General features: G+C 44.5%; 1 protein-coding gene across 1 annotated transcript in view; it reads left to right on the top strand.

The window, feature by feature from the left end:
• The window catches only part of SF3A1 (splicing factor 3a subunit 1), a 97,894-nt gene that overhangs the window by 10,695 nt on the left and 61,843 nt on the right, over window positions 1–25,356 (top strand). Inside the window, exon 5 of the mRNA XM_069214622.1 lies at window positions 16,251–16,325. Coding sequence (XP_069070723.1) covers window positions 16,251–16,325 — 75 coding nt within the window. The remainder of the gene's footprint in view (window positions 1–16,250; window positions 16,326–25,356) is intronic.

The following is a 25,356-nucleotide window of genomic DNA, read 5'->3' as shown; positions in this document are numbered from 1 at the left end:
TTACCCAGAATCCTCAGCAACCCACAAATCTAGCTAAAAAATCTAATTTTTCCCACATATCTGTGTGGGATCATTGCACTGGGACAAATATCTTACCACCCAACGTTCCCCTCAGTCTCCTGGTAAAAATGATACCTCACTTGTGTAGGTGGGCCAAGTGTTTGTGACAGGGAAGAGCCAAAAACACGTTGAAATTGAGGGGGAACCAAAGTGGGTCCAAAAGGACAGTTTGAAAAGAAAAGAAAAAAAAAAAATTCAGAATGACAAGTGCAGCAGAAATTTTATTGGTATAGATGAGACAATGCTGGGTTGTAGGAATTTGTGGATTACTGCAGATTCCGGAAGGTTCCATCACAAAAATGTATGCTTTCCAGCAAAGTTGCACGTTTGCAGTGCATTGTGGGTAAGGAAATGGTGCAGGGTGCATGTGAACCACACCACCATGGAATCAACTAGATGTTTAGTTTTCAGATGTGTCTAGGTCTTGTGGATTTTTGAGCATGGCAGCGTCCCAAAGTAAAAAAAAAAAGTGCAGCCCTCACCATTCCAGGTGGGACGATTTTGAGAGTTACCAAGCTCTCATGGCCCAAATGTAAAACAAAAACCAAAAATAATCAAATGTCCTCTTGCTTGCCATGGGATAAGATGTTTTAGTGTGCGGGGGAGAGCTGAAAGACTATTAGCCCCTTCAGTTCGGGTGGGGGCATAACCAGGTCCATACTGGTTGGTAGCCACCACCCCACTATTTTCTTTTTCTTTTTTGTATTCCCTGGCATCTAGTAGACTGGGTAATTGCCCAATCTGCCCACTGGTGGGCAGAACAACTTTGGCCCCATTTATTTGGGGTGGGGTTATGGCCATACCCCCCAACCTCTTATTTTGGGGGAAAAAAATCTTCCCTGGTCTCTGGTGGGCTTTCTGCCCCCCTTGGGGGCAGATGGGCCTTCCAAAATAGGCCAGTCTGCCCCCAAGGGGGGCAGTCATGGCCAACAGTAATGTGCCCCCATGGGGAGAGACCCTTGCCCAAGGGGCTGCCCCCTCCAAACAAAACATACACACACACCAATCCATGGTGTCTTGAGGTTTCTGCCCCCTTTGGGGGCAGACTGGCCTAACAAACATAGGCTGATCTGCCCCCAAGGGGGGGCAGAAATGGCCTAAATACAATTTCCCCCCAAGGGAGCTATCCTTGCCTAAGGGGTCGCTCCCCATACATAAAAACATAAAGTAAATAAAAATATATTAATATCCCTGGTGTCTAAAGGTTTCTGCCCCCCCCCGGGGGCAGATCTGCCTAATTATATTAGGCCGATCTGCCTCCAGGGGCCTAATAATAATTTGCCACCATACTACTTCTGTTTTGGCACAAGTGGATGTCTTTTCCATGAGTGGACACAGCAGGCATAGTCCTTGTTGCAGGTACAGTCCAATCTTTGGTGCAGCCTTTCTTTGCTGGGTGCAGGGAGGAGCAAGGCAGTCCTTCTTTTGTCTTCTTTCTAGTCCACTAGTGATCTGAGGACAATGGGTTTCGAGTGCAACTCTTACGCCATCTTCGCATGTGTTAGAGTGGAGGACTCACTAGCCAGTGGGACAGTAGTCCTCATGAGACCACCCTTCCCACTTTACATCACTTCTTGCGGCTCTGGCTCCATACAATCTCCGCATAGCCGTCTCTACCTAAATCCACAGTGGAGCAAGCCTTCTTCCCTTGTGAGTGCCCCCACCCAGCATAATGTGTCACCCCCTCTGAAAACCGGTTCACCAGCCCCCGCTGTGTAGGCAGACAGGCCAGCATCTTCTCCTAAGGAGCAGGAAGGCAAAGGTGTGATCATCGTTGCTTTACTGAGGTCTTAGCCTCTGTGAAGATGGACCATCTGTGTTCACCACCCGACAGGTGTCTTGCTGGGGGAGGTCGCATTTTCTCCTGCCATGGGGTACTCTTTGTCTCTGCTCGTGGGAGTGCTTCAAACTTCTTCGTAGAAGGGCAGCACGCTGTTTGTGGTGAAAACTGCTGCAGATAGACAGGATAGGCTACCTTCCGGTTTGGGCAACTAGCGGTGACTACCAGAAGTCACCTTTCTATTAAAAGTTACCTAAAATCCGATCTCAGCAATGAGTCTGGTAACTATTCATTTTATACTTTGGAGTAATAGCATTGGATTTTGAATTCAAATTGAAGTTGGCAGTTAGTGCAGTGGCTAATGAAGCTCCATGTTAGCCAATGGGACCACCAGCTCTGCCACTGTGAAAAAAGCATTTTCGTGTTGTCACTTTCAGTGTATGTTAAACACAAGCAGAACATGCACTTCTTTTAATATTAAGCACTCTGCCTAGTGGTATACCAAGGCGTCTCCTATGGATTTCACCTGGTAAAAGGATCTATTTTGTCAGGTCAAGTTGGCAGTTTTGAGCTAGCTGCCCGACTAGTCTGCAGTGACAGGCCTGGAGTCACATTTTCACCTTATCTCTACAGTGGTGGCAAAGGTAATTGAAGCATTTAACTAATGATATTTAACTCACTAGCGCTAGATGCCACAGGGACTTGTTGGTAAGTTGAATGAGGTAATCTGGTATTAGTCAGTTGTACATATGGGGGTCAAGGACTTGCACTGTGGCCTGGACAGCAGGACCCAATGCACTACAGAGTCAGAAATCTAGCAACATCAGTCCAAAACTTGGCGGTGGGTCATCATACAAAAAGAGGCCCTTTCCTACAGTTACATTTCATCGGCTTTCATCAATGAACATGTAAAGCTAATCTACCAGTGAGACAACTCATGCGAGTGAAAAGATTAGTCCGTGATGTAGAAGAGTATGAAATACAGGCATAAAATGTGTATGAAATGCCGTAAGATATCCAACATCATAAAGAAAGAATTATTAAAGAACAAATCCAAAGAAGGCAAATCCACCGTAGTTTTTGTTTCTAAGTACTCTAAAGAAAGTCAAGGGTTAAAAATCGCCTGTTTTATAATATCAACACATTATAAACATGTAAACCAGATTTTTAGATACTCTGATTTTCAAGGACATTTTTATTCTCCAGAGGAATGCAAATCTAAGAAAAATTCTGTGTAAGAAGACAACTAGCATACTAGCAATAAGAAAAGCTTTAAAGAAAGATGTGATAACCTGTGATAACTACACTCTATATATTGCTGTTATTCATCTGTAACAGAATGCTATATTTATATTTGTCACTTTTTTTGTGTACATGTTGACACATTAAGGTCAAGCCTAGATAGTGCTTGTGCTTTCGCTTAATGACCTGTTGATAGTTTGTGGGCTTTCATACAGCCCATCTTTTTTAATGGGCTGTTTTCATTGTTGCTCCTTTATTTCTTCTTCCTGTTTGATGATCGCCTGCATTTGTCATGCCTTTTCCAGTTTTCACTCCTCCCCAAGCGCAGAGACGGAGTACTCGATAAATACGCTGTTAATAGTTACAGCATGTGTTTTGGATCTACTTTTTTCTTAGCCTGGGGGCGCTCAGAGCAGGTGGCATGTGAGGCGAGGGGGCGCTGTGCCATTCCGAGGGTTAAGCACAGCTGCCAACATGGCTAAAGGTGCATTTTCAGTCTCTGTTCTGTTTCCCTGCAATATTTTCTTTAGAGCTGAAGCTGTTTTTTTTTTTTTTTAAATCAGGCTGGAAGGTTTCTTTTCTCCAGGAGTCTACATGCGTGGGAGGTGAGAAAAGAGCACTGCAATGAAACAACTCCACTTCTTCTGAAGAGGGAGGGCAGAGCGAGAACAGAAGTACCCTGTTGGGAATTTGCCTCGCACGAGAACAGAAGTACCCTGTTGGGAATTTGCCTCGCACTTTTTGTTTCTCAAATGTTGTTGCTTCAGATGTCTGTCATGTTTCCCTGGGATATTTTCTTTACATCTGAAGCAACAAGATTTGAGAAACAAAAAGCGCAAGTGGGGTTGTTTCATTGCAGTACTCTTTGCTTCCCCCCCCCCGCACTTAGGCTCCTGGAGAAAAGAAACCTTCCAGCAGGTGGCCACTAACACAGTAAAACACAGACCGGAAAGAGGGAGAGGGTTGCTCGGAGCAGCCGGCATGCGTGGTGATCAAAACACATAGGTAAAAGACATTGCCATTTACCATGCCAGTAGCTCACAAATGCAAGACCTATTGCATTACAAAAATGCTTGTTTGTGTGTTGTATTTAAGGTTCTTATGTTAGAGAAAGATTTCTGTTATCTTAATTGTTGGATCCCTTTTCCAACTTTTAACTTAATTCACTATTGAATATTATACTCGTATTAAAGATCATATTGACTTCACTGTTGTTTAATTCATCTTAGGGCTGTTTTTTTTAAGGCATCTCAAGAGCTTTGAGTTTGCAGCATTTATGCCCTTCGCTCCTACAACAGCGATCATTGTATAGCTGACCCCTCAACAATAACCAGACAGTTTATATATGCCGTAGTGAGCCTTTTGTGTCCTTTCAATATGGCTACCAAGATCTCTTCCTTTTCAGTTGTTGTTACTATCATAACAAAGCAGTTTTACTTATTTCTCCAGCTGCCTAAATCCCAAGCTCATCTAATGAGCATGGCACAGAAACGAAGATGGCATTCTACACAAATGAATATGTATAGTTGTTTGTTTATTATTATTTTTTTAACAAATATTGCTCGGTGCATGGAGTCTCCAGATCATCCATGTTTAACAGCCTTTGGCACGAGCTGACAAGTTTAACTTTTGTAGCTGTAACACTTAACAATGGTTTATTACAAGAAAAGCTCTAGTGCATTTTGGTCCAATATAGATAAAAAATGCAAAATGTTTTTAACTCTTATTTGGTAGACCAGTGCTTTCTAGGAGGGCAGTTGGCTACAGAAAGTTGTTAGCGTACGTTCACACGTAATTAAATTGTTCGTATTTGTTGTGAGTATATATATCAATTACTGATTTGTATCTGCAGTGTGAAATTATTCACATTGGTATTTGCTGTGAAAATATATTTTACTTTGCTACAAGAAATTTGAGAGATTAGTTGCAAAACTGGGTATTTATACTTTCTTTTAATGATGTTCAGATTTCTTTTTTGTAATTATGTGACCAAGAGCACACCCATGAAGGGGTTTACATCGTAATGTATTGAACCATGTTTTTAATTGTTGTTGAAATCGTTTATAAAGTAAATAAATGGAGATGAACAGTTGGATGACTAAATCATATGAGTTACTCTGCTTGTGTGTCGCTAAAAAAGGCCTTGTGTATCATACTTGGGGCACTTAAGATCTTATTTGTTGATCTTGATAGTAATAACAAGCTAATACACACTGTTCTTCTTAGTTCATCAAGATACTCTTAGAAGATGGCCTTGCTTATCTCCCTCTTAGTGTTTCTCACTGCTACCATAATTCAGCAGATAGTTTTTTCCTTCATACATTTGCCAATTGCGCCATTGATCCGGGCCGGAGAGCACACTATTTTGTGCCTTGTCTCTAAATTCTAGAAATAAGCATTAGCTGTCTCCGTCAGTCTCTTTAAGAAATTTGATTATTATTCAAGTGGGGTGAGCCCTCAAATTCACTTCATCAACCAGAGCTCAAAGCCTTGGTAGCTATGGCACGGAGTACACAGGGTTAACTTATAGGTAATGTGTAAAGTAGGTATGCAGTACCAAATTAGGAATAACGTTCCTTATGTTGAAATGCAAAACAATTAAAACCCCAATGCAAATTTGAAAAAAGAGTAAAATGTAAAAAAACAAATGGACAGCATTTTTAAAGTTGTAAGTAGGACTAGTGCCAAGAATCATAAAGTGCCAGTGATGTTTGTAGTAGATCAGAGCCTGTGTGGAATTTGATGCTGACCGCGATGGGCATGGGTCGGATACACCAACCAGGTAGACAAAGATGTTACCATCTGACTTTATTCTTTTAAGCCCCAATCTATCACAGAATACACTTTTAAAGCATACCAGGACCTCATAGGAGGGACTTGGCGACTTACAGCGTGGCAGACAGAAGCCAATAGGAGGGTCCGGTCCAGGTCCAGTTGTCACTGGTCAGTTGCAGGAAAAGTCTTCTTGTAGTGACTCTGTACCTTTTAAAAGCAGTCCGCCTTACAAGCCTTAGAGTCTACTTTTTGTCCTGGGTACAAGGGATAGCTGATCCAGTCCTTCAGTGCGCCTCTCAAGTCTCAAACAGCAAGATCAGTCATGTTCTGAAGTGGGTGCCTGGTATGAGATAGTGAGTGGTCATCACTCCTGGGCACACACCCTAACCATTGGGGTAAAAGGCCCGAGGCCAACTCTACCCACTTTTGACATTTTGAAGATGGCGAAGTCCTCGTACACACTAAGCTTGAGCTCTGAGGACCAGGGCAGTGTGTGGGGGGGGGGAGTACTATGGTATTCCTAGTGCCTTCCCACATCTAACACTAAGATCAGTTTGGGCCAGGCACTTTACCCATAATAAACCTAGAGATGGGCATTTGATAAGGGAAAAAGAAGGGTTTTCAGCTACCAGATAGTGCATGTACTAGAATTGTTTCCCTTCAAGTATGCCCTAAATTGTTCTATGTAAACCCTGCAGACATGTCAAGCAGAATTTGACATTCAAGCAGGATTTGACACTAATGTTAGATAAAAGGATACTCACAGCTCCACCCTGCATATTCTGTCAGGTTCAGAGGAGTTAGCTCTGCCCATTCAGGTCAGTCTACTGTTTGCTTCTGGAAAACTAAAAATATTTAAAAGGAAGGTTTTGATCTGTCAAAAGGGTTTATTTTGACAGGTCAGTTTGCTGTTTTAATACTGCTATAGCCTGGCTTCACAGGGTAGTCCTCATGCCATGTTTGCTGTACCAATTTTGTAGATGCACAATTAGTACTGCAATTCTGCCATGTTTATAGGGGAGGCACAGGCACTTTACCACTGGTTCGCAGTGTTAATGTGTACAGAGTTCTAACACCAGTAAAAATATAGGGACCAGCAGAAGGTAAAAAATCAAGGATGAACACGTAGGAAAGGCAGATTTCCTGCAGTCTCCTGCAGCATCCCCCTTTTCTCACTGCTGTTGTGACTTTACTCAGGCATGGGCTTAATACTGGCATATAGGGTGCCCAGGTAGTTGCTTACGTTTGTACGATGCAAGCCACATCTGCAACCAACAGTGTTGGATTTGGCCTCTAAATGTATGTGTCCTTTAGAAGGCTCCAGAATGTCCTTTTTGGATGGAAGGATGTACGCCTACTTCACCTTTTTTTGACAGCACAAGATGACTTTAAGGATCAGAGGATGTCAAATGCGGAGTTTGTTCTCTACCATGTGAGTTTGGCATTCTCGCATTCCAGGTTCTCAAGTGTCTGGCAGTTGAAAATGATGCACCCTGATGTGACAACCTTATATTCACAATATGTGGACTTGAGAATTGCTCACTTATGAATTTAAGAAAGTGGAGCTGTAATTATGGTTGTTGTGAAATGGGACCCTTTTCCATATATTGAGCAGGATTGCTCAGTAGCACTGTTCTATTTAGGATGTGATTTTGCTCTTATAGACCTTTCTGTGAAGTATTGTACTCTAAGAAGTACACCACATCCTTTTTTTGTTTCAGATTCTAAACAAATGGATATTGACCACAGTAGACTAGATCTGTCATATTTCCATCACTGCTTAGGGATGAGCAAGGCAGTGAGTTTTACAAAACAAGGACTTGCTGTTTTGACAGTGAGCTCTGCAGAATCGTGTTGGAATATGTTTCAAAAGCACTCTGCTGTAGTAGTGAGCAGAAATGAAAACAGTTGACTAAGAAACCAATTAGAGTCTTAATATGAAGTTGTTTTGAGTTTGAACTGTTGGTCTCTAAAGAAACAGCATGTACTATTTTATGCATTCCCTCTGTTCTCCTGTGTCAAAGCGGATCTGAGGAGACAATGCCACCGCAATGCTGACAACTTCTGTTTGGGATTTCAGACCTTCCTTAGCTGCTTCATCAACTAGATGTTGTGCTTATCACATCCATTATCCTAGTCCAAAGAGTCAGGACTTTTGTCCACAGCCATTTAGTCACAGCCTATGGACTTACGTCCTGCAAAGCTATGCTTCAGGGCCACCTCACAGGATTATCAGTTTACACGTAGAAGCCTGTGCAGCGATTTCTTTGATCCATCTTCATGTGTCTTCCTTTCTTATTAGGTAGTGTTTGTTCGTAGTTAGGGCAACCATTTAACTTACAATGCTGCTGTCTTTTGTTCTACCTTGTTATACTCCTTTTAAGTAATTGGGGTGTGAGAAAAGTGTTTACACACAATCTCTTTTAATTACAATCTTTTTCATTACAATTTTTATTTTATCCAATTATCTTTCCTCCAACTGGATCTTTGATTCAAGATTTAGTTGTAAAAGAAATGAGCATTTGCAATGCAACCGGTCTTGCGTTTGCTTGAGAGAGAGCAATTAGCATTGTAAACTCCTAACCGGACTTTTCTTGCCACATAAATTGAAAATTAAAATAAAACACTTTCACATAACTAACAGGACTTTTCTTGCCATATCAACTGAGAAGTAAAAGTTTCACATAAGTGAGATGACAGCCGCCGTCAGTGCAAAGCAGACACACAAAGGGAAATAAAAGTTCACTCGTAGTGAAACCTATCGGCAAAAGTGCAATTATCCATGTAACCGGCAAAAGTGCAATTAACTATGTAACAGGGTTGATGTTATGCAAAGTGCTCGACTTCTGCCCAGTGAGATCACGCTGCGAAAAAAGAAGAAAAAGTCGTCCAGAAACCGAACGGAAAACGTGGAGCCTCGTATGTTTTCAGTACTTGGGCGCTGCGCTCGAGGAGGGCTAAACACCGGAAAAGGCATGACATATGCATGCCTTTCACTAATGAAAGCAAGCAGATTTTAAAAGGCAGGCTCACGAACCAATGAAAGAAACTGACGTGACATGGGCGTGGTATGAAGCACAAAAGAGATTACAACTCGGGAAGGAGCGCTTTGCGCTCGCCCGTAAAAATAACCCTCCTAGTGATGTGCTGTTGAAATCTGGCCTAGTTGAAATTTGACAAAGACTATATAGGCATTACTTTGCTATCACATTTTCACAGCTGCACATCCTGCGTGAAGACGTCTAGTGTAGTGCTGCTGTCTTCTGTTGACATGCGTCTACTTATCATATCCTTATTGTATGTTTCTTCTGTTCTCATGACTGCATTAAGTCCAGTGAGACATGACATGGTGTTGACTTGTAGGAAGCTGGCTCTTTATATAGATATAGTGGTTCAAAACAAGGTACACTTTGTAAAGAGTCCAAGCAAACCACGGATTGTTTTACAGAAGCACAAATGACACACTAACTGCTTACAAAAATAACAAGTAACTATATATAATATATATATATGTTCGATGGCATGTGTAGCTGCAGATACACATGCTGTGCACTGTTCCTGCCATCAAGTGTTGGGCTCGGAGTGTTTACAAGTTGTTTTTCTTCGAAGAAGTCTTTTCGAGTCACGGGACCGAGTGACTCCTCCCTTTCGGCTCCATTGCGCATGGGCATCGACTCCATCTTAGATTGTTTTCTTTACGCCATCGGGTTCGTATGTGTTCCTCTTCGCTCCGTGATTCGAATCGGGAAAGTTTAAAAATCATTGAAAATCTGTCAGTATTGTTGCGTTTGGGACCGGTTTCCTATAGATACTTCGGCACCGACGAGGCAACCGCTTCGGCGGCCCTTCGGGGCTTCTGCACCCAGCCGAGGCCTGGTTGGCCCGACCACACCCGTTGTCGAAGCTTCTTTCCATTTCTGTCCGACGTGCCACGCCAAGTATCCTTATACAGACCAGCATCGGGTCTGTAATCTGTGTCTGCCACCAGAGCACAGGGAGGATACCTGTGAGGCCTGCAAGGCTTTTCAGTAGAAAAAGACCTTGAGAGATTGGCGTGTGAGGCGCTTACAGATGGCATCAAAATCGACACAACACCTCGACGTCGAAGAGGAAGAGATGGCTATCTCTATCCAGGGATCGGAATCGGACGACTCCGACAGAGACCGACCACCGACAGCGGGCCAAAAAGTGAGTACGCCTGCCCCGACCCAACCCCAAAGTCAGTCAAAAAAACAGAAGGCCTCGGTGACGCCACTGCCTGAAGGCCATGGCTCGACCCACAAGAAAAGCGGTGACCAAGTAACATCTTCGGCACTGAAAAATGCCAAGATTGTGCCGAAGTCTTCTGACTCGAGTCGAGAACCCGGCGTCGAAAAAAGTCGACATCGAATGGTCGAAACCAATAAGCCTCTAAAGAGCCTTTCGGAGCCGAGACCAACCTTGACCATGGGTATTTCGGTGCCGAGGAAGCCGGCTTTGGAGCCGAAAAAGACTTTTACACCGAAGAACATGGGCTCTCCAAACAACTTAAAGAGAGGCACAGGTTTGAGCAGGAGCTGGATGTGGAGGAGTTTGATCAAAGTCAACCAAGATTACAGATCCAGAAGGATACTGGAAAAATTCACACTATCCCTCCTCTCAAATTTAAAAGGAAATTGGCTTTTCACCCAGAGACTGAAACTGATCAGCCAAGAGCAAAGGTGGCTAGAGAAAGGTCACCAACTCCACATTTATCACCAGAAATATTGCCGCCACAAAGGACAAGGTCACCATTTGGCACCCCAACTGCACAGTCACCCACACATACTATTCAAACACAGGACGATGCAGATCCCTGGGACCTCTACGACCCACCGGTTTCAGACAACAGTCCTGAGGGCTACCCCTCAAAGCCATCTCCTCCAGAGGATAGCACCTCCTATACACAAGTACTAGCCAGGGCTGCGACATTCCATAATGTCACTATGCACTCAGAACCATTGGAGGATGATTTTCTTTTCAATAGCCTGGCGTCCACGCATACGTCATATTAAAGCCTGCCTATGCTACCAGGCATGCTTAAGCATGCACAACAAGTCTTTCAAGAGCCGGTAAAGGGAAGGGCCATCACACCGCGGGTGTTGAGAAAAAATATAAACCACCCCCATGGGACCCTGTATTCATTACACAGCAGCTCCCTCCGGACTCTGTAGTAGTGGGAGCCGCAAGAAAGTGGGCAAACTCGCAATCATCAGGAGATGCACCACCTCCTGATAAAGAAAGCCGCAAATTCGATGCAGCAGGGAAAAGAGTGGCGTCGCAAGCTGCCAACCAATGGTGTATCGCCAATTCACAGGCCCTCCTCGCCTGTTACGACCGAGCCCTTTGGGGTGAAATGCATGATATCATTCAGCATCTACCAAAAGAATATCAAAAACGGGCTCAACAGGTGGTTGAGGAAGGACAAGCCATCTCCAACAACAAGATCCGTTCGGCACTGGACTCTGCCGACACCGCAGCAAGAACTGTAAACACAGCAGTCACCATCAGGAGGCATGCATGGCTACGAAGTTCAGGCTTCAAACCTGAAATACAGCAAGTGGTGTTAAACATGCCGTTCAACCAGCAGCAACTATTTGGGCCGGAGGTGGACACCGCCATTGAAAAAATGAAGAAGGACACAGACCCGGCCAAAGCCATGGGCACACTCTACTCTTCCCAGTATAGGGGGACATTTAGGATGCCACAATTTAGGGGAGGTTTTAGACAGCAACCCTCGGAGGCATCCACCTCCCAAACAAAACTCACCTACCAGTCACAGTACCAGAGAGGGGGGTTTTGTGGTTCATTCAGGGGAAAATTCCCAAGAGCAAAGGGAAATTTTCAGCCTACCAAGCAGACCCCCGGTAACAAACAGTGACTTCAATGTCACACTTCCCCCAACACATATCACCGGTAGGGGGAAGATTAACAAAATACCACAAACATTGGTCAGACATAACCACGGACACATGGGTTCTATCAATTATCCAACATGGTTACTGAATAGAGTTCACACATTTCCCTCCAGATGTTCCCCCAAGAACGCACAAACTGTCGGAACAACATCTTGACCTGCTACAAATAGAGGTACAAGCACTATTAACAAAACAAGCCATAGAACTAGTACCTCCCCATTAAAAAGGAACAGGGGTTTACTCCCTATATTTTCTTATTCTCAAAAAAGACAAAACACTAAGACCAATTTTAGATCTCAGAACATTAAACCTCTTCATCAAATCAGAACATTTCCACATGGTCCCACTACAAGTTGTAGTTCCCCTGCTAAAACAGGGAGAATACATGGCAACACTGGATTTAAAAGATGCGTATTTCCACATACCCATCCATCCATCCATCTCACAGGAAATACCTCAGATTTGTCATACAGGGCAAACATTACCAATTCAAAGTATTGCCCTTCGGGATAACAACAGCGCCCAGAGTATTTCCAAAATGTCTCGCTGTAGTAGCAGCTCATATAAGGAGACATTACATGCACGTATTCCCATATCTCGACGATTGGCTAATAAAAGCCAACACTCAACTCCGGTGTCAAAGTCACACACAATATGTAATAGAAACCCAACACAAACTAGGGTTTTCTATAAATTACCAAAAATCTCACTTGCAACCATCCCAAATACAACAATACTTGGGAGCCACACTCAACACTCAAAGAGCAATTGCCACTCCAAGCCCACAAAGAGTTCAATCGTTTCAAACTATAGTGTCAAGCATACAACCATACCACCAGTACACAGTTAGGTTTGTCATGAAACTACTAGGCGTGATGTCCTCATGCATCACTATTGTCCCAAACGCCCTTACAACAGTGCCTAGCAAAACAATGGACGCAGGCACAGGGTCAACTTCAGGATCTAGTGTTGATAGACCGCCAAACACACTCTTCGCTTCAATGGTGGAACCCTGTAAATTTAAACAAAGGGCGGCCATTCCAAGACCCAGTGCCTCACGCCATTATTACAACAGACGCTTCCATGATTGGGTGGGGAGCACACCTCAACTATCACAATATACAAAGTCAATGGGACAATCAACAAAAACAACTACACATAAATCACGTAGAACTACTAGCGGTCTCCCTAGCACTAAAACCTTTTCAACCCCCTTCTAGTCCACAAACACATTCTTGTCAAAACAGACAATATGACGACAATGTACTATCTAAACAAACATGGGGGGACACACTCGTCACAACTATGCCTCCTAGCACAAAAGGTTTGGCATTGGGCAATTTACAACGACATTTGTCTGATAGCGCAATATATACCAGGCATTCACATTCAGTTAGCCGACAATCTCAGTCGGGATCACCAGCAAACTCACGAGTGGGAAATACATCCCCAGATTCTACAGGATTACTTGTACTGCTGGGGGACACCAGACATAGATCTGTTTGCATCAAAACAAAACGCAAAATGCCAAAACTTCGCATCCAGGTACCCACACCCTCAGTCCAAGGGCAATGATCTATGGATCAATTGGTCAGGGATATTTCCTCTCCCACTCATTCCTTTCCTAGTCAACAAACTGAGTCAAAACAAACTCAAACTAATACTCATAGCACCAACGTGGGCTCGCCAACCGTGGTACACCACACTGTTGGACCTCTCAGTAGGACCCTACATCAAACTCCCAAACAGACCAGACCTGTTAACACAAACAATAGATCAGACACCCCAATCCAGCATCGCTTAATCTAGCAATCTGCCTCCTGAAGTCTTAGAATCTGGCTACCTAAACCTTTCAAATGAGTGTATGGAAGTCATTAAACAAGCAAGAAAACAGACAACAAGGCATTGTTATGCTAATAAATGGAAAAGGTTTGTTTTCTACTGCCAACCACACCAAATCACGCCAATAGATGCTTCCTACAAAACATTGTAAGTTACTTACTACACCTACAAAAAGCAAATCTCGCTTTTTCTTCTATTAAAATTAATCTCACTGCAATCTCTGCTTACCTGCAGATTACACATATAAAGTCACTTTTTAGAATCCCAGTTATGAAAGCCTTTATGGAAGGACTAAAAAGGATAATACCTCCAAGAACCCCACCAGTACCCTTGTGGAATCTTAATATTGTACTTACACGACTCATGGGCCCACCTTTTGAACCCATGCATTCTTGCCAAATCCAATTCTTGACTTGGAAGGTAGCATTTCTAATAGCCATCACTTCACTACGGAGAGTTAGCAAAATACAGGCGTTAACTATCGAAGAACCATTTATACAAGTACACAAACATAAAGTGGTTCTACGCACAAATACAAAATTTCTGCCAAAAGTAATTTCACCGTTTCATCTAAACCAAACTGTAGAACTCCCAGTCTTCTTTCCACATCCAGACTCTGTAGCAGAAAGAGCACTGCATACATTAGACATAAAGAGAGCACTAATGTATTACATAGACAGGACAAAATCTTTTCAGATTTTTCGTTGCTTTCCAAAAGCCCCATGCTGGTAACCCTATAGCCAAACAGGGCATTGCCAGATGGATAGTCAAATGCATACAAACCTGTTACCTTAAAGCTAAAAGAGAATTATCCGTTACACCAAAGGCTCACACCACTAGAAAGAAAGGAGCAACAATGGCCTTTCTAGGTAACATAACTATGACAGAGATTTGTAAGGCAGCCACTTGGTCTACACCTCATACGTTTACCAAACATTACTGTGTAGATGTGTTAGCAACACAACAAGCCACAGTAGGACAGGCTGCACTAAGAACATTATTTCAAACAACTTCAGCTCCTACAGGCTGACCACCGCTTTGGGGAGGATTACTGCTTTGTAGTCTATGCACAGCATGTGTATCTGCAGCTACACGTGCCTTTGGTCCAGTACCCCAGGGATTGGTGCTGTGGGTCTCCGATTGAGCTTGTTGCTCTCTGTCTTGGTGGGTCAACAGGTTGGACCTTCAGTGACACAGGAACCACTTCCAGGGTGGCTGCGGCGTCAGCCTGGCCGGGGAGCTGCAAGTCATTGGACCAGACTGCTGTTTCAGTGCCTGTGGTCTTCAGGAGAGTAGCTCCCCTACTCCAAGGGAGATTGCTGGTATTTTGCAAAGGGTTAGCAGTCTTCAGGGGTTTTTGATAGGTGCTCAGCTGCCAGACGAGTCACTTTGCCATGATTGTTGAGACTGTTGCAGACAGGAAGGGTTTGGCACCTAAAGTCCACAGCAAGTATTCTGTTTTTGCTTTCTCGCAGCTCTTTTTTTGTCCTTGTCTTCTGGACCCGTCGAATCCTGCGTTCCTGGCATCCGGGATATCACCTGGATACTCAATTTAGGGGTGCTACGGGGAGTGGCAGGGGATAGCCAATGGGCTGCCTATCGTTTGGGTGACAACACCCTCTATATGATCACTTCCTGAGGTGAGTGGGAGTAGCCCTTACCCAATGAGCCTAATTCCACCAAAAAACAAGATGATGGAAGTTAAGTTTTGTGTTTACATCAGGTGGGCTAACTTAGGGGTAGAACTAGCCTGATAGGGTACACTTCGACTCATATGCTAATTTTCCCACCTGTCCTGGTGCCATATGGGCCCGCGGCAACGGATGGGGGCTGCATCTCCACTGACTTGGGAAGCCAGGGTCACATAACAAAGGCAGAAAAGGCCTTTGAAGCTTCCTGCCCTAATGTGCTGATAAATAGCCATTCTGCTTGAAGGAGGTGGTAACACCTCCGTCCAGAGCATGCTTTGTTTCTGACCTCTGAGAGCTTGGGCTCTCACCTTCACGGGATATGAAACTGGTCTGCGGTGGCAGGCTGTCAGAGCAAGTCACCAGTACACTAGTAGTTGGTAAGTTTTCAGGGGCTCCCTCTATGGTGCCTTCAGGGTGCATTTATTAAGAAATCCATCACTGGAATCAGCGTGGGCTTATTAATAGGAGGTGTTTGATACCAAAGGCCTCTGGGTTCGGTGAAGCCATCACTTAGCTGGGGAACTAGGGGAAGAGATCTGGCATTGGGGACTTGATTAGCAGGAACCCAGTGCACTTTCTGTCAACATTGCATCAAATACTAAGCAAAAATAAGGGTGAACATGTCAGAAAGGGGCACTTTCCCACAGCTGTATCGCAGAAACTCCTCCTTGTGGTCTGTCAGCATGCTGAAGCAGTTTTAAGTTTGTTTTAGTAATCAGTTTGTTCTGGAACCAGTGTAGAAAACCTGGTAGGAGAAGGTTGAAATCTTGACTTGACGACAATGCATCATTGGTGTGCGTATGATCATGGGCTGGCAGGAATTAAGGAGAAGTCTTGTTTAGCATAAGTGCTGCATTGGGGTTAGTCCCCTTGGATCAAGATTAACTGATTTGTCTAATTTATTACTCTTTATTCCTTTTACAGATCCTGATCCCCCCGAAAGGTTTATTGGCTAAATTGAAAAAGGAAGCAGAGAGCCCAAAAGATGTTTTAGATCAGGTACATAGACATGCTTTCATGATATTGTTTGTGTGTTTATCTGTGGTACTGTTGTTTTCCTTACCATCCTGAGGCTCTTTTATATCTGTTTCTTGGTGACTCATTTTCTTATTCTCCTTTTTATGCGGACTACAGAGGTACATCTGGTGATTGACAGTATTATGCTAATTTTATGGGTATAAAACTTTCATGGATCATGGTATCACCCGCAACTGGCGACCGTATTTTTAAAAAATTTTTAAAGTCATCAAATTGTAGTGGGCTCCTTCTCTTTACCGATGAGAAGGATGTTATGCAGAGGCCCAGGGGAACTTTACCTCCCCTACTGTTAAATATTTTCTTGAGGCCACTGGGCAGGCTTAAATTCCAAATGTACGCTGACAATGCCTAACTGCACTTCCAGCGGTGCCCATCCCCAAAACAAGTTAATTGCTGGATGAAAAAGCACTGTGTTTTCCTGAACGGCTTGAACACCACAGTTATGAGTGGGAGATCTGCAGATTTCACCTTGCCTCACCTGTCGGCGAATGTACTGGCAACCTAGGTTCAGGCAGTACAGAACCTAAGAGTATGATTTGATATGCATCTTTCTTTGGACCACCAAATCTCATTGGCATTTAAAAACATCAGCTTTTACTTCTTGCTCTGAGAACAATACTCCCAGTGCTACAGTCACCTCACCACATTGAACTGACCAAGTCATTGGTCTTATTAAGAATAGACTTTGGCAATGTTTCCTACTTCAGTGCTCACAAGAAAGAGATATTATCATTTCAGCGTTTACTAAATCAAGCAACAAGACTATTTCAAGCTGAAGAAATCTATTGGATCCCATTTCACCTCCCATCAAAAATCTTTATTGGCTGCCAACAGCTCAGTGAATAAACTTCAGACATCCCTGCACCATCTCCAAATCATTGTAGGTTCACGGTACCAAATGTTTACAGTCCCTTTTCCCACCCTACACACACACAACCATGATGGGAGATCCATTAAGTTAAACTGTTTTGTACTAACTGGATACAAGCGCAGGAAATATGGATTGAGATTGATACTTGTACTGGGCACTCAACTCTGGATTACCTTGTGCCCAGAACTCAGGAACCTCACCTATCTGGTTGCATTCAAGAACAAACTTAAACAGGATTGTACTAGCCAGGTACAAGTGCAAAAAACATTTAATGTGATAGATGTTGGTACTCTTAATTGCATTGTGCCAGTAACTCAGGTGCCTCCCATATCTTGCTGTGTTCAAGAACAAACTGAATACTCGCCACTCCAAGGCAGACTTCCCGTCCTTCAAACTATTTAGTTTCAAAACAGCCACAGAATTCACCCATTTACTCAGTAACTGATGGGTGATCACTGACCTCCACTGTCACTGTACAGGAATGGCTACCCAGAGACTTTGCGCATACCATCAACTGCACTACAGGGTGGCTACTAGCACAAGGCATCAATTATCAGAGCACTTAAACGCATCTCTTAGGACACGTCTAACAACATATTGTGACATACTGGTGTCCTCAAAGCAGTAAGACACCTGGGCATTTACGCAGTTTGTGCTTAGCATTTAAAAAACTAATTTGGCTGATACTCCTCATCCTGAATGACTGGTGTTGGAACAAAAACATATCCTGCATTGTAAGGAACTTGATACCCTACCCTTAATATTCAAGCTGCATGGATAGCTGGATCCATGGTACTGATTTTTGGTCATGGGTGAACACAGATCACGTGTGTATGCCATAACTTAGACCTGTCTTATTCTAAGAGGGGGTGCACCAATCCCATATTGGTAGAGTGCTACTTCCCTTGCCAGGAGTTAAGTGGCACACGTGTGTGGTAGTGGCAGTATACAAGTTTTATGTTCCATAGTTAACCATATTGTGAATAGGCCTTGTTACCCGTGTCACAGGAGTGGTGCCTACTGGGCCACTCATGTAAATGTTTTGCTGCTGTGTCCTTCACTCTCCTACGAGATGACTGTATGTAGCACCTGGCAGAGTGTAATGTTTGTATGGGTGTTCTGTATTGTATGTTTGTCTGTGTGTGGAACATTACATGCTGGTCTGTGCTGTCCATTGTGGATCCTGGAAAGGATATTTGAAGGTGAGGACTGCAACCCCATACAAGATATGTTGATTGCTGATATTTCTGACAACTGAGGTAGGAATACCCACACTAGAGGAAAGGGAGCAGAGTATCTTCTGTGCACATCAAAAGTCTCTGATTAAAGGAACAGTTACTGATCAGTGGGGCCTGGGCTCATTGTCAAGCGAGATGGTGGTTCTGATGAGGTTGGCACTGTAGGACCAGTGAAGAATAAAGGGAATGTTTAGGCCTTTTACTATTTGCCAGGCATATATCAGTGGAGGCTGACAGACAGGTAAGATCCCTGGCCACTTCAGACTGTTTTGTGGGTCATTCAGAATTGCAGACTCTCCTGCTGTGGCAGACTGTCCCTTTGAAAAAGGACAGGACAGAGGAGTGGGCACTTCAAAAGAGTGAACACGAATTTCGAAGAACCAGCACTAATTAACATCGGTGTCTGGCAAGTAACCTTTAAAGGGGAAGCATGAGTCTCTCGAGTTGTTCATGAGCATGGATAGAAGATCACCAATATTTAGAGCTGCTGCAACCAGGACTCTAGACCAAGGTCTTCTAGTCTGTCTGCTGAGTGAGGAGCCATCACACAGTAAGTCAGGTCCACTTGCCCTGAGCTTGGCGAACCCTGGAAATAAGAAAAGGTGGAAGAGGAGAGTGCACCTGGAGGGAACGAGGGCTAATAGGGATCTTGTTGAGTAGATCCTGTTGAATGAAGTCTGGTCCAATCTGGACTGTTGCGATTATGCCAGCAACTGCCCTGCCGGGTACCTAATAACAGGGGTTAGACTGACACATTTTAGTGCTGTTGTCCACATCACTGAAATGATTTATTCACAAAATGCAGGTCTTGTGACTACATATGAATGTGATCAGAAAATGTAGTTAAACGACAACCAGTGCATTTTAAGGCTGCCCTACGTTGCTCACAGCTCCAGGCAATTTACTCACTGTGACCAGCCCACTCTAGAGGGACTTGTTGCTATGGTGATGGAATCAGGAGGGTGGCATCACTTCCAAAATAAACAGCAATGAGTCCAGGCCTACTTCAGATGGAACCAGCGCCTTCTGTTGCTTTCCAGTTGACACTGCAGTTGATTGGTCTTTGGGGGAGGCAGATCTTGAATTTCTTTGTTATTGTGCTGCTTAGTGCACTGTGTAGTGGCAGCAGTCGTCATCCCTCCTATTTTCTGCCACTTTCCCATGTTTCCTTATCCTGACGCTGTGTGTGAGGTGAGCAATATTTATAGTAGTTTATACCTGCCACAATAATGGTCTCCCATTGCCGCAAGCCAACCTATCCCAGATGTGGCTGCTTCAAGGTACAAGTATAGCTTGCCATACATGTCTTAAGTAAGTCATTTGCACTTGAGAAAAGGGAAGGGAATAACATTGAAAAGAGAATGTGGCCAGTGAGCTGCTGACGGAACTGAACCAGGTTCGAGGCCTGACGTCGGCTCAACATCTTGTGATTCTTGGCAGCTCACTTAATCTCCCTGTGTTCATAATATGAATGTGTACTTGTTTAATGTAACTAGTGATCGTTTAAACCGCTTTAGCACCTTTGGGCTGAGCTGGCGCAACATAAAACTGCACAAAAAAAGTTTATGACCTGCTGAAAAGTGACAAGGGTCTTGAGCAGGCCAGGATGTGGGCTGGCATATTTTGATCTATTGCCTCTTGAGCTGGGTTTTACTGTTGATTTCCCTGATTTTACATCAAAACTTGCCTGTAGCAGGCTTAAATGCTCACGTGCTCCCATCCATACCTTGTTGAGACATTGAGGCAGCAGTTTACTTTTCCTTCCACTCCCAGCAGTGAAGCAGTCTCTGAAGTGAAAGTGTTATGGGCTTTCTTTTTTTTGTTGTTGTTGTGTCTCTTGGGATTACTGCACTGGGTTTTACTGTTGATTTTTCTGATATTACCACAAGTCTTTCCTGCACCAAGGTCTAATCTGCACGCTGTCTCCCATACTTTGCAAAACACCTACAGTGCGAATGAGGTGTTGGGCTGCAGCTTTCTGTTTTTTTCTTGTCACTTGGTGGCCAGTACAATCCCTAACAGGTAGGTGTGATAGGTTCAGAGTGTGGGTAGAATTTTTTGACAGTTTGTGGACCTGTTGGGTTTCATGTGGCAAGGTTTACTGTTAATTTCCCTGATATTACCACAAACCTTGCCTGCAGCAAATATAAATGCATCCAGTCTCCCATACTTTCAGCAGTTTTGCATTAGTTTCAAGATATTTTAGAGCTTCTCATTGTTCAACATGTAATTTCTGATATTTATATCTTGTAGTCTACTTTATTGCTTGGTTTTACTCGCAAGAAAGTGTAATTCTAAGTATCACGCATTTGGCAGTTGATTGTCACTGATAAGTGCAATGAAACCTTAGAAATGTCACACTTAGGAAACTGAAAAATTGGCAGCTATTGAGCAATCTGCCCTTCTTGTGGAAAGTCGGCGACCCACATATGCCAGATTGTGGCCATCATGAAAGTTAGGGCTGCCAATCTTGTGGCGGAGTAAGTTGACAACCTCTGTATGCCAGGTGTTGGCAGCCGTAAAGCTTAGGGCTGTCTCCCTAGAACATTGTACATAGAGGATCCCTGCCAAAGTATTAACCAAGAGAGACCTGACATAGAGACCACCACCCTTGTTAACGTTTACCGACATCTGAGGAATCTACAGAGGAGACGTCCAAATTCAACACTGGTGACACCACAAGACACCGCGACTTCCTCACATCGAAAAGCCAGAGCCCAAGAAGACGTGACTCCATTCTTCCTTGTAAAGAAATGGCTCCCTGTTGCAGTTACCCCCCACTTTTTGCCTGATACTGATGCTGACTTGACTGAGAAGTGTGCTGGGACCCTGCTAACCAGGCCCCAGCACCAGTGTTCCTTCACCTAAAATGTACCATTGTATCCACAATTGGCACACCCTGGCATTCAGATAAGTCCCTTGTAACTGGTACTTCTAGTACCAAGGGCCCTGATGCCAAGAAAGGTCTCTAAGGGCTGCAGCATGTCTTATGCCACCCTAGAGACCCCTCACTCAGCACAGACACACTGCTTACAAGCCTGTGTGTGCTAGTGAGAACAAAATGAGTAAGTCGACATGGCACTCCCCTCAGGGTGCCATGCCAGCCTCTCACTGCCTATGCAGTATAGGTAAGACACCCCTCTAGCAGGCCTTACAGCCCTAAGGCAGGGTGCACTATACCATAGGTGAGGGTACCAGTGCATGAGCACTGTGCCCCTACAGTGTCTAAACAAAACCTTAGACATTGTAAGTGCAGGGTAGCCATAAGAGTATATGGTCTGGGAGTCTGTTTTACACGAACTCCACAGCACCATAATGGCTACACTGAAAACTGGGAAGTTTGGTATCAAACTTCTCAGCACAATAAATGCACACTGATGCCAGTGTACATTTTATTGTAAAATACACCACAGAGGGCACCTTAGAGGTGCCCCCTGAAACTTAACCAACTATCTGTGTAGGCTGACTGGTTCCAGCAGCCTGCCACACTAGAGACATGTTGCTGGCCCCATGGGGAGAGTGCCTTTGTCACTCTGAGGCCAGTAACAAAGCCTGCACTGGGTGGAGATGCTAACACCTCCCCCAGGCAGGAGCTGTAACACCTGGCGGTGAGCCTCAAAGGCTCACCCCTTTGTCACAGCCCAGCAGGGCACTCCAGCTTAGTGGAGTTGCCCGCCCCCTCCGGCCACGGCCCCCACTTTTGGCGGCAAGGCTGGAGGGAACAAAGAAAGCAACAAGGAGGAGTCACTGGCCAGTCAGGACAGCCCCTAAGGTGTCCTGAGCTGAGGTGACTCTAACTTTTAGAAATCCTCCATCTTGCAGATGGAGGATTCCCCCAATAGGGTTAGGATTGTGACCCCCTCCCCTTGGGAGGAGGCACAAAGAGGGTGTACCCACCCTCAGGGCTAGTAGCCATTGGCTACTAACCCCCCAGACCTAAACACGCCCTTAAATTTAGTATTTAAGGGCTACCCTGAACCCTAGAAAATTAGATTCCTGCAACTACAAGAAGAAGGACTGCCTAGCTGAAAACCCCTGCAGAGGAAGACCAGAAGACGACAACTGCCTTGGCTCCAGAAACTCACCGGCCTGTCTCCTGCCTTCCAAAGATCCTGCTCCAGCGACGCCTTCCAAAGGGACCAGCGACCTCGACATCCTCTGAGGACTGCCCCTGCTTCGAAAAGACAAGAAACTCCCGAGGACAGCGGACCTGCTCCAAGAAAAGCTGCAACTTTGTTTCCAGCAGCTTTAAAGAACCCTGCAAGCTCCCCGCAAGAAGCGTGAGACTTGCAACACTGCACCCGGCGACCCCGACTCGGCTGGTGGCGATCCAACACCTCAGGAGGGACCCCAGGACTACTCTAAGACTGTGAGTACAAAAACCTGTCCCCCCTGAGCCCCCACAGCGCCGCCTGCAGAGGGAATCCCGAGGCTTCCCCTGACCGCGACTCCTTGAATCCAAAACCCGACGCCTGGGAGAGACCCTGCACCCGCAGCCCCCAGGACCTGAAGGACCGGACTTTCACTGGAGAAGTGACCCCCAGGAGTCCCTCTCCCTTGCCCAAGTGGAGGTTTCCCCGAGGAATCCCCCCTTTGCCTGCCTGCAGCGCTGAAGAGATCCCGAGATCTCTCATAGACTAACATTGCGAACCCGACGCCTGTTCCTACACTGCACCCGGCCGCCCCCGCGCTGCTGAGGGTGAAATTTCTGTGTGGACTTGTGTCCCCCCCGGTGCCCTACAAAACCCCTCTGGTCTGCCCTCCGAAGACGCGGGTACTTACCTGCAAGCAGACCGGAACCGGGGCACCCCCTTCTCTCCATTCTAGCCTATGTGTTTTGGGCACCACTTTGAACTCTGCACCTGACCGGCCCTGAGCTGCTGGTGTGGTGACTTTGGGGTTGCTCTGAACCCCCAACGGTGGGCTACCTTGGACCAAGAACTGAACCCTGTAAGTGTCCTACTTACCTGGTAAAACTAACAAAAACTTACCTCCCCCAGGAACTGTGAAAATTGCACTGTGTCCACTTTTAAAACAGCTATTTGTCAATAACTTGAAAAGTATACATGCAATTTTTATGATTTGAAGTTCCTAAAGTACTTACCTGCAATACCTTTCGAACAAGATATTACATGTTAAATTTGAACCTGTGGTTCTTAAAATAAACTAAGAAAAGATATTTTTCTATACAAAAACCTATTGGCTGGATTTGTCTCTGAGTGTGTGTACCTCATTTATTGTCTATGTGTATGTACAACAAATGCTTAACACTACTCCTTGGATAAGCCTACTGCTCGACCACACTACCACAAAATAGAGCATTAGTATTATCTATTTTTACCACTATTTTACCTCTAAGGGGAACCCTTGGACTCTGTGCATGCTATTCCTTACTTTGAAATAGCACATACAGAGCCAACTTCCTACATTCCTGAACTAACCCACTGCCCTGGGTCAAATAATACTGGTCTAGTTGGGGCTTGCACGAACTTAGGACGTAGTGCTGCACAAATTGACACTTAAGGATAGAACTTGACTTTCCCTCATGAGAACTATAATGGGCCTCATCTGAAGGTCCCCTCCATTACCGAATGGAGAATGACCCTCCCTGTAAGAAGGAAAGGGGAGACTCTGGTACACTGCCCAGGACAACAGTAGTGCACAAACATTAATAGACTGTGGATTTTTAGTGTGCTATTCATATATGTTGTGTGTATTGATAAACTTTGTATGTTAAATATTACTTTTATCAGGAAAGTGAGTATTTTACTGGACAGTCAGCTTATTGGGGTTACTGTTCGTAATTTGAGCCATATAAACCCCAAGAAGCCTTGGACTGTTCAACGCGTGCCCCCACTGAGGGACAGGTTATGATGGTGCCCCAGGACAGTAGAAGTAAAAGACCTCAGCCCCTATGCTGTGGGCACAGACGCACCTGCTAGTCCTGGGGCTCCCTGGAGTGGGTTCTCCCAGCTTCTCTGTGTGATATCAATGAACCATTTCTGTTTGGGGAAAAAAAGAAGGTCCTTAAATTAATTGTATTAAGTGGTTACTTGCTCCTAGTTTTACCAGTTTGTAGTAGTTTAAATAGCAGGAATTGGACTATTCTTTTTTTTAATGAAATTGATCCATAAGAAATGTCGACCATGTTATTTGATGAACATTTCAATGAAGCCCTTAACCTGTTCTCCTAGACAGGAGTTTGAGCCAATAAAAGCCCTAGTTTTAGTTTTCAGTAAGTAAAACCATGTTTCAGAATTCAGTGGATTGAAAACCATTTTGGTGGAATGTAGTGGTGACACAGTTTGAGTCTCTTTCGGTTTACTTCTGTATTAAAAATAGCTTTGAAAATCCCTTGTACCAATAGTGCATCACCATTTTTGGGGACATTTAATTGTTTAAAAAAAATGCATAGCCTACCTTCATATCCAGTTTTCATCCATAGAATTTTATCCCATGGCGTGATGCATGGTGAGCACACAACAAAAAAATCATCATAAGCAGCAGCTTGGTTTGTGGCTGTGGGTGTTACAGCTTGGCATGTAGTCCTGCCCCAGGTAGTTTTTCTGCTACCTGGATGAGACAGATGTGGGAGTCTGTTCCCTTCTTGCCGGCCCATCTGTCTAAACTATATCCAAAAAATCCAGATTTCCTTTCTCCTGCCATAGGGATGGCTGCATTTCAAAACTCCGAATCCAGGGGAAGGGGGATGGGGGGGTTGTTTGGGGTCTAAGGAATGGGATTGAGGTTGTGAAAAATGTTTGGGATGGCTTGCCCCTTCCCCCCCAAACTCTACTCGTCATAGAAACAAATCCCTGAGCCTGAATTACACATTGACACACTGTCCATGTTTGCACCTCACTGCATCCTTAATCAGGTGTAC

Source organism: Pleurodeles waltl, chromosome 11 (genome assembly GCF_031143425.1).
Source record: "Pleurodeles waltl isolate 20211129_DDA chromosome 11, aPleWal1.hap1.20221129, whole genome shotgun sequence".
In the NCBI taxonomy this organism is placed as follows: Eukaryota; Metazoa; Chordata; class Amphibia; order Caudata; family Salamandridae; genus Pleurodeles; species Pleurodeles waltl.
This window is presented reverse-complemented; position numbering and strand designations above follow the sequence as displayed.